The sequence below is a fragment of the Peromyscus eremicus genome, chromosome 1 (genome assembly GCF_949786415.1).
Source record: "Peromyscus eremicus chromosome 1, PerEre_H2_v1, whole genome shotgun sequence".
Taxonomy (NCBI): Eukaryota; Metazoa; Chordata; class Mammalia; order Rodentia; family Cricetidae; genus Peromyscus; species Peromyscus eremicus.
In genome coordinates, this window is record NC_081416.1 from 25,936,999 (window position 1) to 25,949,074 (window position 12,076).

At 39.2% G+C, this 12,076-nt stretch overlaps 1 protein-coding gene across 2 annotated transcripts in view; it reads right to left on the reverse strand.

The window, feature by feature from the left end:
* Nucleotides 1-12,076, reverse strand: part of Hectd2 (HECT domain E3 ubiquitin protein ligase 2) — a 79,421-nt gene that overhangs the window by 41,238 nt on the left and 26,107 nt on the right. For both annotated transcript variants that reach the window (XM_059258782.1, XM_059258783.1), the window contains exon 3: nt 719-857. In XM_059258782.1, coding sequence (XP_059114765.1) covers nt 719-857 — 139 coding nt within the window. The remainder of the gene's footprint in view (nt 1-718; nt 858-12,076) is intronic.

Below are 12,076 nucleotides of genomic sequence, written 5' to 3' on the forward strand. Positions count from 1 at the left end.
AAATTTGTTACAGTTGATATAAAAATAGCATATAAGTCTATAGTTAATTGTATTAAAATATTAATTTAGCTTTACCTCTTTTCATTTACCTATTTTTTCGAAAGTTTTTTTTCCCTAAGAGAATGTTGTTCTATAGTCCATGTTGGACTCAAATTTGGGGTGTTCCTGCCTCAGGCTTCTGAGTGCTAGAATCACTGACATGTACTATCCTGCCCAGCTAACACAGCTCACCTTTGACATGTTCCTTTCTCACTTCTTCCTTCCTTCACTGTGCGGCTCCTGGAGCTCTGGGGATTTACAGCTTGAGCCTCTACTTTCCCATTCCCACTTTAGTGTTTCAAATTATGCATTTTGACTTTCTGACAGCTTTTATAGTATGCTACATAGTACATGAATTCGTGTGTGTGTGTGTGTGTGTGTGTGTGTGTGTGTGTAAGAATTCACTATTTTATTGACACACCCTTTTAGGCCAATCCTAACTCAAGATTCTCTTGGTGTTTGATTTCTTTTGCTACAACATATCCACTACCCATTATTCACACATTTATTTATAACTTCAACTTGAGATAAGTTGTCAAGATGTCTTCTGTGTCTTCACTTTGACATCTTATAACAATCTATAAGTTCAGCTAATTTTTCAGGTAAAGATGTTAAGCCATGTAAAGCACTGCCATGCAGATCACTATCAGTCTACACAAAAGAGTGAGCTGGAACTTACTCAAAGTCTTTCACACTTCTGGGCTGGCTAGGAAGGGTAGGTTCTGGAAGGGCCGGGACCTTCATTTCAGATGGTAATGCATCCACAGACATACGTTGTTTTTGTCTAACATCAAGACAAATTGGTGGTAGGTCTCTCACTGTGAAGTGGAAGAGAATGTAATGTAATGAATCAAAACTTGTCCAAATTAGCAAATATTAGGGTAACCCAACACAAACAGAAAACAGAGTATTTTATAAGGCATTCACTTTGGGATCATGTAACAAAAACCCCATCCCAGTGAATGGCACTCCATGGCATTTCACATCTAACAGCTATTAGGCCGTGCCTTCCATAAACTCAGAGCCTTTTACAGCTATCTGTCTATACCTTACATAAATACAGAGTTACTACCTATCTCCATTTCTCCCCAAAGCCATTTTATCAATGAAATGTATAGTTTTCTCTCTCCTTCCTTTTTAAAGGTGTCTTTCAAGGAGCGTTTCAGTGAAACTTAATATTATTAATGCCTACTAAATTTTTAGAAACATGCAAATCACTTACACATGTCCTCTATCATTTGTAAGTCTTAGCATTTTCTTATCAGTGTACATAATAAGTAAGCGCTTATTTCCCTGTCCCTTATATCTCAGTTTTGTTCTGACCTATATATTTGTTCTTTCAAGTGCTCTATCATTTTTGTCAAGTAGTTACATATACGTAAGATCTTACTTATTATGGACATGCATTTCTCATGTGTTTTCACTATCTTCAAGGCCGTTCCTTAGTTCCTTGTTATAATAAAGATTTGTAATTGAAAATTACAAAATTTGACCATGATCCTTTTTGTTGCTAAGTTTTACTTGAAAATGTTATTTTTGAACTCTCAGAACCTCATACACCTCTATCATCTGCTGTTTCTGTGTAGAATCTAAACAAATGGAAGTCTGTTTTCTGAGATCTCTATTATCCATATCCCCTTCTACTTTCACTCACACAGTATTTTCTTCGGTCTCTATGCTGCTCAATTCTGTTATAAGCTCAGTTTGCATGCCCTGGGCTGGGAAGGGCCATCAGTTATCACAGACAATTTTCAGGGAGCTCATTGCTTCCCACAGACCTGCTCTTGTCAAAATCCTTCCAGTGTGTCAGCCTTTGTTCTAGAACCTGCCTCCAGAGCTTAGCAGTGGATTCTTACTGTTTTGAAACTATTATTCTGAAACTCTTATTCCAAGGTCCACCAGACAGCTTGGCTTCGTTCTCCTGATACCTTCTGCCCAGCAGCTAACACCAGGGAGAACTTATTTTGGTTATATGTTCTGCTTTTCTTTAGGGGTGAAGTGGTCATTTTATGTTAATTTTATTGTAACTTATGTTCATGATTTTAAACACTGATACACAGTTAACCTATGTTTTATGTAGTGATTTAGAGAGAATGAAAAACTGTACTGTTTTTGCCGCTATAATCACAGAATCTGGCACTTGGCTTTTATTTTTTATTTTAGGAAACAGAAAATTCTCTCATAACTGCATTAGCTGATTTTATCTACTTTTCCTTTTAGTATTTTATATCTTTTTGATTAACAAAATTGGAATCTAAATCTCTTCTAATGTGTTTTTCTTCCCTGAAGTATATTTAACACTAAGAACAATGTTCAGTAAGTAGTAAATGACCATCAGGGTGCTGATGCCATCAATGGATTAGTCTACTGATGAGATAGGAGTTGAATGGACTGTAAGGAGGTGGGGCCTAACTAGGGCAAGAAGGTTAATAACTCTTTTAGTCAATGTTCTTTGCTGTTAAGAGACACCTGACCAGGGCAACTCTTATAAAGGAAAGCATTTAATTAGGGCTTGCAAACAGTTTCAGAGGTTTAGTCCGTTATAATGGCGGGGAGCATGGTGGCATGCAGGTAGACATGGTGCTGGACAAGTGCTAAGAGTTCTACATTTGGATCCACAGGCATCAGGAAGAGAGAGCCACTGGGCCCGGCTTTTGGGCTTTTGAAACCTCAAAGCCCACTTCCATTGACACACTTGCTCCAACAAGGCCACACCTCCTAATCCTATTAAATAGTGCCATTCCCTGGTGACCAAGCATTCAAATCTATGAGCCTATAGAGGTCATTTTCACTCAAACTACTGCAGTTACTTATTAGAAGTGTGTGCCTTCAAAGAGGTTTATCTTATCCTCAGACTCATTCTCTCTCTCTCTCACTTTCCAGCTGCCTCGAGATGAGCAACTGCTCTTCTCCATCTCTGTCCCATGCATAATAGGCTAAGTGACAATGGACTGAAACAGTGACTCCAAAGAAATCTTTCCTCCCTTTAAATGGATTTCCTCAGGTTATTTGGTCCTAGTTATAAAAAGCTAACTAAGACAGTCTATTTTAAAATAAACTTTCATATTAGAAGATAGTAGAGTTTTCAGTTTTTCATACTCCAGAGAGTATGGCTTTCAAGCTTTACTAAGCAAGCTTGGAACACTGATGGCTGAGCCCCCCTTGGAGTGTGCACTGAAGCAGGTTGGGCTAGACTTAAGACTTTGATTCCTAACAGGCTCAGGAGATGCTGATGCTGCCTGTCTGGGAGTTACGCTGTGATGTACTACTCGGTGATGTGAGTGAGAAGAGTGTGATGCTGACCACACAAGAGACGACTGATTACATTTGTTTCCATGATTATTTTATATCTCTTACTAAGTATATAAACATTAAAGATCTAGTGATTTCTAATGTAAAAAAGATTTGATAAAGGCTTGATTAGCAAGTAAAATTAAATATTTCCATAAATGACTTAAGTTTAGAAATTTTTATTAACAGGAAAAGGCATTTTAGCAGAAAAGAAATAAAGCCTAGTCTTGTTACAATGATTTTTTGGGATGCTTCTAGTTTTTTCTTACTCTTCACTAGGCTTACCCTTCCCTAGCCCTTCCCACACACTTTTCCCAACCTGGCTATAAACACCCACTATTAAACACAAACAGACTCATTCAACTGTAAATTAACTTATTCACAAACTAAGCCTAGATGCATATACATTTTTATACCCACTCACTTTTATTAATACCATACTGAGGTAGAAGAGCAGTGAAATCAAGTTAGTAAGAGAACTTGATTTTGGCAGCGTTGGAGAATGGGAGGTGAGGGATCTTATATAAGAGAACTGGTAATGCTAAGGCCAGTGAGGCAATCGGAGGCCAATCAGGCATTCTATTTTTAGTTCTAAAGGTAACTTGACTGAAAAAAAAAAAACCTGCAGAATGTTAACACACGTGTTAATGAAATCTAAGTCTGAAAGGAGCTGAATCCTTTGCTCATATCAGTGAATGAAAGCCAAATTACAGGATGTGACATTTAGCTATTAAGGGAAGAAAAATAACAGCTCACAGCTGCTCCTATGTCCCCAAATATCAAGGCATTGTTTCTAGAGATAGGCTTTCTGCCTTTTCTCACAGATGGTTTATTAAAATCTAATTCAAAAGAAAAAAAACCAATAACTATGGTGATTAATTAAACCTCATATCAATATCATAAATAGAACAGGAAAATCTTTGTCCAGACATATGCAACTGCAATATCGGAGGATATTGTAATACAGTAAAAAAAGCAAAATTACATTTGTGAAAACCTGTCATTTAGGTTTCATTCAGCCAATACTCGGGAACACTCCGTGCTAAATTGATAAGCAGTAATCATTTTCCTTCCTTTTAATAAACTGCTGCCAATTTTAGTTGGTTGCTTAGAAACATTAAGTAAAACACTTGAAGCCAATGTAAGGAGAACATGACTGGTGAGGGCTGGTAGTATATTCAAATGTGTGTGGACTATAATACAGTTATGTGGAAGAGTGTGAGATAATCGGCAAAATTTTGCCATCTCCCTACGTCTACCGGTTGACTCTGGTTGAAATGGTATATATATATAGCTTTCTACAACTGCAGCAATCAAAATGAAAACTGACATTTTGGTTGGCCATGTAAAAACTGTTCCTGCATAGCCATCACATATGACAAAAGTAGCTCAGAGATAAACAAGAGTGTCTATGTAGATTGTGTGTTCAAGAGAAGGGACCTGGGTCTGGGTGCTGCTGATGAGGAAGTAATGGCCTACAAAGAGTTGCTGCTTTTAATACACAACAGCAAAATGTTATACCCCAAGTTTCAAAAGTAACTGAAAAGCACAAGCCTTGAAAATAAGGGGCTGGATCTGTTGCTTCCTGAGCACTCTGTTAACCTTAGATGGTCACTGAAGCTCTTGGGACGCCAGCTCTGATATAAAATGGTCAGTCATTCCCAAGGTTGTGGAAAACCTGAAAGGCCAACTTGGGCGTGTAACTGAATGGACTGCTTGACTGGGAGTAGTTCACCCTTTCTTTGCTTAAGATATCAGCCCTTCAGGATTCTTTATATTGTAACTATTTGTTTATTGCTCTAGCTGGAGGCATGAACCTGGGAGAATAGAGGATAAAAATGAGGCAGACTAAAGTCTGCAATAGCCAGCTTTATTCAGAGCATCAGATAATTTATACTCTGAAGGTTAAGAAGAGTCACCTGAGTAAAGTTTACAATCACAAGGACAAGCTGCATGTGGTAAAAACATGTTTTTCCATAGAACATGGAATATGAATGTGAATAACATATGAGTCATATGAATAACAACAGCTGAAGTAAACTCACTCCTATGTGTTACACAAGACAAATTTCAAGATCAATTCTGTGTTTTGAAGAAACTGAGGTTACAAGACTCATGTCTTGTTTTCTTGGAGTTTTCTCACAAGCACTCACAATCCTCACATGACTCCATTCTTAGACTGTGTTCAAGAACAACTATTCAAAAACAAAATGGACAGGACCTACAAAACAATCAAATATTTAAAAAAAATCTCTTATCAATGTGATTAATATCGTGATCTGTAATAGAGAAGATGAAGTAGCAAAGGAAAGTAAAATGTACCCACCACTTAAAAACCTCATTTCAGGGATAGGGTTCTGCTCTACAACATGCTTTAAGGACAGTTTTGATTAAGGACAGATTATGGTAGTCATAATCAAAAGGGACTGAGATTTCTGTGGATTGTCTGCTCTCATGGGCAGCAAGAGCAAGATGACTTTGGTAGTTGGGACCTTACCCAGCCCCAATTAACCTTGTGTATGTTTGAAACTGGAGTGAGCTGCTGAGTGTCAATCTTTTCCAAGAAGGCGGAACCCCTCTGCTCCTTCAGAAAACGAAGCCTTAGCATCTTGGTGAGCTTCTCTCTCTACTGCAGCACCTATGACCATCATCAAACAATATAAACATAAAAACTGACTCATCACTTGCATTTGCTGAACTATGAAGCATGGAACTGAACATGTTTTAAATGCTTTCTTTCCCTGTATCCTTGTAACTTTGCAGGACAGCTTTTTATCACCTCATTTTACAGATGGGGAAATAAATAGAATGAGATTAAGTAACTTTTGTAGAATCACAGTTTGTACATTACAGAGCCTGAATTCAAACCTAGACTTAAAAGCTATACAACCTGTATTATTTCCAGTATTGAACAGTGGCCAATCTTCTATCATGAATAAAGCCAAGTAGTAGAAGGGAGACCTACTTGGAAATAGGGGCTAATAAACTGTAAATGTATTAAAAATATCACACCAACAAAAACAAAAACATCCTTCAAAGGTCAGTCAAAACCAATATACTGGCAAATTCCTCTTAAATACAACTGATATTATAAAACTTAGGTGCAGAAGACAGCTTACAGTTCACCACCCACAACCGCCCCACTCTCCGATCATTAAACAAAGGCCTCTGAGGGTTAGATGGATGAGAGTGGACGGACAGTTGCAGGCAGTCAGCTGGCAGTGTGAGCACCAGGAGAAGCATAAAGGGAGAATTTGAAAGTTCCTTCTCTCCGCCCAGTGCTTGTGCTACTTTTGACTACTTCAGTTTTGGCATGAAGCAGAAACAGGGAAAGACTGGAGTAGATTAGTCATAACAGGTGGTGTTTATATCACTGTCTATAAGAGTACTTTTCTAATAATTTAGTAAAAATAGAGCCAAGGGTGGGAGAAAGGAAGAAGGTGTGTGTGGGGAATCGTGTAAGTCACAGAACTGGAGCCATCAGAACCAAATAAAGCGATGCATTCACTAGCTTTCGGGATGGACCTTTTACCACGTTCAGTGAAGTGTATGTAAAACGCAAGCATGAATGAAATGTACTTTTAAGACTTCGTCATAGAAATACAAGTTATTTCTGTAGAAGCTCCTCTTTAACGAAATAGATGCTTCATACCAGATTGTCTTACAGAAAAGACTAGAGAAGGCTTTGATAGCCCAGGAGGGCAAAGAGGCCAGCCTAGAAAAAGTGCTTCCCATTTCTTTCTTCATTCAGTAAATTATCTACCAAGTACAGACTACATGGGTCATGATGCTGGGCCCTAGAGACAGCTGGACTAAAAACTCAAGAATATTAGAAATACGTACATGCCCAGATCTGACAGTCACAGTTTCAGGACTATCTTACAAATATTTTGCAGATGAACAAAATGGCATATGTATGTATAAAGTTACTAGTTGAGATACTGTTTCTGCTAAGAAAAAAAAAAGTGGATACAATTCATTTTTTAAATGGGGTCTGAATGAAGGTGTACATCTAATATAATGTAATATAGTCATAAAAAACAAGAAAGATAACTTAAATGAAACAACTGAAAATAGCAACCCAAACTGCTGGAAAATGTCCTTGTAGTTGTCTTTTAGGTAGGGAAATAAGAATATATATATATATATATATATATATATATATATATATGTTCATATTTACATAAAAATACAGGAGACAGAACAAAACAATGTGATAGCGACATACATGAAGCTACTTATTTTTATAGTTTTTAAAAACTCTTGAACAATTCTACTAACATTTAAAAGAAAAGCCCCAGGGCAGACACACTATAAATCTCAGCAGCTGCCCAGAGATGGACAGAGGAGAAAAGGAAAACAGCTGAGCTATATGAGTTCAGCTGGCAAGGAGGTCAGCTGTGTGGTGACAGGCAGCTGTGTGGTGACGGGCAGCTGTGTGGTGATGGGCTGCTGTGTGGTGACGGGCAGCTGTGTGGTGACGGGCAGCTGTGTGGTGACAGGCGGCTGTATGGTGGTAGGTCAGTTGTATAGTGACGGGCAGCTGTATGGGGACAGGCAGCTGTATGGTGGTAGGTCAGCTGTATAGTGATGGGCAGCTGTATGGTGGCAGGCAGCTGTATGGTGGTAGGTCAGCTGTGTGGTGACGGGCAGCTGCGTGGTGACAGGCAGCTGTATGGTGGCAGGCAGCTGTGTGGTGACAGGCAGCTGTGTGGTGGTAGGCAGCCACATGGCTGGCAGGGAAGGTTTAGAGGAGTGAAGCCACAGCACTGGGAAGACAATGTGTTAGGAAGTGCAAATAGAAAAGAGAACAGGAAAAGAGAAAACTATGCTTTCCAAGTAGTTCCAAAAAGCAGGCAGACTTCTGAAGGTGCATGTCTGTGCTCTGTAGGAGACTGCCTGCTGTGGGGGCAGGAATACAAGGAAGAAGCACACTATCTATTAGAGAGATGATTTTTCTATCATCTCTTTAGGGTGCCTTAAGGTGAGCCTGCTTTTGAAAAACATAAATGTGATATTTCCAAAGGTTAATTCTGATCAAAACAACAGCCCTTTCTCTCTCCAAAATATACACTTGAGGAGCAGAGAATAGTCAAATACATAAGTAAACCAATGCAGCAAAATATTTTTTCAGATACACATTTCTCCAGGAATAGTTAAGAAAATAACTAAGACACTTACCCTGGCTTAGGGGAAGGTAGTAGAGATTTAGCTCAAGATCAGTTCATGTTCAAAGGAAACCTAGATCTCAAGGTCACTTGAGGCCTTGGAGACACTCCCAAGGTAGAAATCCTTAAGTGGCAAATCCTTTGCTCTCACCAGACAGAAAGCCCTGCACTGGGTTTCCTCTAACTGCTTATTTTGGTCTCTCCTTCAAACGGCTCCTAAATGGAAACTCTGTACTAACCCTGCAAATACATCACAGGACCCTCATGCAGATCTAATCACTGAGTTAGGTCCACCTTTTCCTTTGGCTATTTCAGAGTGACGAAGATGCACTTCTCAAGTAAGAACTAAAGAGCTCATGTCACACCAAGGCTCTGTCAAGAATAAACTCATACACCAGCTGAGCTGGGAATGAAACACTGGCCTCCAGGTAACTAGGAGTTTACATCCACTCTTCCCTGAAATACTAAGAAAGAAGAGATCTTTCAAAAGGCTTGAGGAAGAACTTCTTTTAAAGGTGTTTTATGCTTTTTTTTTTTTTAACATGTTTTAAATAAGTCTAAAGGGGGGAAAGAAAAATACAAAAAAAGAAAAAAGTAAAGACTGTTCCATTACCCACACAACTCCACTCCTACTTTACTTTCTTCTAGGTCATTTTTTTTTTTTTTGAAGATGCATCATCTCCAGCAGCTGTTATAGTAGGTAAAACGCCTACACGTCTCAGCTTTTTCAAAGGACAGCCAACTTGACAGGCTTACCTAGTCACATGATCTGGAGGGAGGAAGGATCCCTCAGCTGTTAGGGAACCCACGCTGGGCTTCCTCAGCTTTTCTAACACCACTTGGAGATCAGATGGGAGACAAGTTGTTAAGAGAATACCTGGCCATAGGTCCTGCTAACAGGACAGGAAGCAAAGGATAAAACTGTTAAGAATCAAACTTCAGAAGAAATAACCTTATAGACAAGTGAGAGAGGCTTCTCACAAAACCAAGGAATTATAAGAATACTTCCACAAAGACGACTAGTTTAATTTTCAGTCAATAGAAGAACTCTCTGTGTAGCACCTGTGACATGTGCACACACCAGGACGAAGGACACATTCAGACAGAACGGCCAGATGTTCTAGTAAGTTCTAGTAAGGTAAAGAGGTCTGCTGAAAGACCTATCCATCTAGAGTGACATGTGCAAAAATTCCAAGGGGAGTTATTCCACAAGACTGGCTCCTATGAGAGAAAAACTGGCAAGAAATCGGAGTTTGGCTAGGGGGATCATATTTAGTCAGTGAACCTACTCAAAAACCTGTAGGCCCGGGAGGTGACAAGCCTAGTTCACAATCAAGTGTGGTGATAATTTGTAATCTAAGAAATAAAGCTTGCTTGAAGATCAGAGGACAGAGTCAGCCACAGAGTTAAACATAGAGGTCAGGCAGTGGTGGCACATATCTTTAATCCTAGCATTCGGGAGGCAGAAATCAGTCTGGATCTCTGTGAGTTCAAGGCCACACTGGGTTACATGAGATTGATCCAGTCTAGGAGAGAAACAGAGCCAGGCAGTGGTGGCACACGCCTTAATCCTAGTACTTGGGAGTCACACACCTTTAATCCCAGCACTAGGAAGGCTGACACAGGAAGTGATATGGCTGGGCAGAGAAAGGAATATAAGATGGGAGGAGGCAGGAACTAAGCCCTTTTGGCTGAGGACTCAGAGGCATTCAGCCAGAGGATTCATGGAGATAGGGTCTTGTCTTCCATTCGGCCTGAGGATTTGGTAGTGGTGAGAAGTTTCTCTAGTGGCTTGTTCCTTTGTCTCTCTGATCTTTCAGCATTTACCCCAATATCTGGCTCTGGGTTTTTATTATAAGACCATTTAGGATTTGTGCAACAATCAAGGTATCTGTACAGATAGGAGAGCAAGAGATTGGCATACACATGGTACACAGACACACGGTACACAGACACACATGCAGGCTACACACCCATGCATAAAATAAACACCCATAAATAAAATAAAAAAGAAAGGGTTGGGTAGACTCAGAATGGAGACTCAGAGGCTAAGCAATTTAACAGAAAGTCCAAACGAAGGTTACTGCTATCCATCACATTGTGACTCCCTATCATCCTCCATAGCCCACAGTTCAGTTTTCTTAAGGTTTACAGGTCCCTGCTGTGCCGAATTGTATCCCTGTATCCTCTTAAATGATATGTTAAAGTCCTAAACCTCAAACCTGTGGACATGGCCCTAAAATAGGGAGACTATCCAGATTCTAAGTATAAAACCTAGCACATCCTTCCAGACTTCTGACCTACAGAGCTGTGAGCTAATAACTGAGTGCTGTTTCAAAACCATTGGATCATGACAATTCATTATGTAACAATAGAAAACAATATGATGAGATTTTACTTGACTACTGTGAAGGGCCAATAAAAAAATTCTTTCTAAATTATGAAAATAAACATTATTATGCAGTTGATATGTCTAAATAGAAATAGTTTTCCATAACTCATCTAATCCGTCTAATTTTCTTTATTTCTCTATTTCTATATAGCTTTGTTTAACTGTGTTGTGGAACTGTGTAAAACACATACCTCTGGGATATGACTCATGTGTGATGGAACATATATGTGAGGGTGAGAGTGTAAATAAATCAGAGGAAGGAAGATGTTATCAGGCAAAGGTTAAGAAATGAAGTGCTATGGATCTAACTTCTAAAATTGTACAGTAGGTCTCATGTTAGCATGCACTGCCAAAATGAACATTTGGTTAAGAATAATTTACCACATATGTAGTTATTTTGTCTGGCTAGAGTATGGGGGCATCCAAACTTCAAATATTTGTTTTGTGTTTTTACAGGGTAAGGGACATTGAAGAAAACGTAAATAATTTATATCTTCTATGACAAAAGAAGTTGTATAAAGCTCGGTGGTAGTGGCACATGTCTTTAGTCCCAACACTCAGGAGGCAGAAGCAGGTTGGTCTCCATGAGTTCGAGGCTAGCCTGGTCTACAGAGCTAGTTGCAGGACAGCCAGGGCTAACACAAACAAATCCTGTCTCAAAAAAAAAAAAAAGTTATATAAAGAAACACTAATAACATATATCTAATCCTCCTGATGGAAACCATTCACAGATTTGTGAAGAGCCTTATAGAAGAATCAAAATATATACTCAAAGTATAAAAGGTTTGATCCACTTAAAAATACTGGAGTCAAGCCGGGCGGTGGTGGCGCACGCCTTTAATCCCAGCACTCGGGAGGCAGAGGCAGGCGGATCTTTGTGAGTTCGAGGCCAGCCTGGGCTACCAAGTGAGTTCCAGGAAAGGCGCAAAACTACACAGAGAAACCCTGTCTTGAAACCCCCCTCCAAAAACAATCAGGAGTCAAAACCTACCTTTATTTTATAATTGCTTCTTTTAATTTTATAATATACTATAGGCATTTCCCCCATTTTTTATATCCTTATCACATTCTTTTTAATAGAAGCACAGCATTTACAATATAAATTGATATAATTTAGTTGCCCAATCTCCTGTTCCAGATCCTACTACAGACAATGTACACCCTTTCCCTTCTGTCTTTGCACACA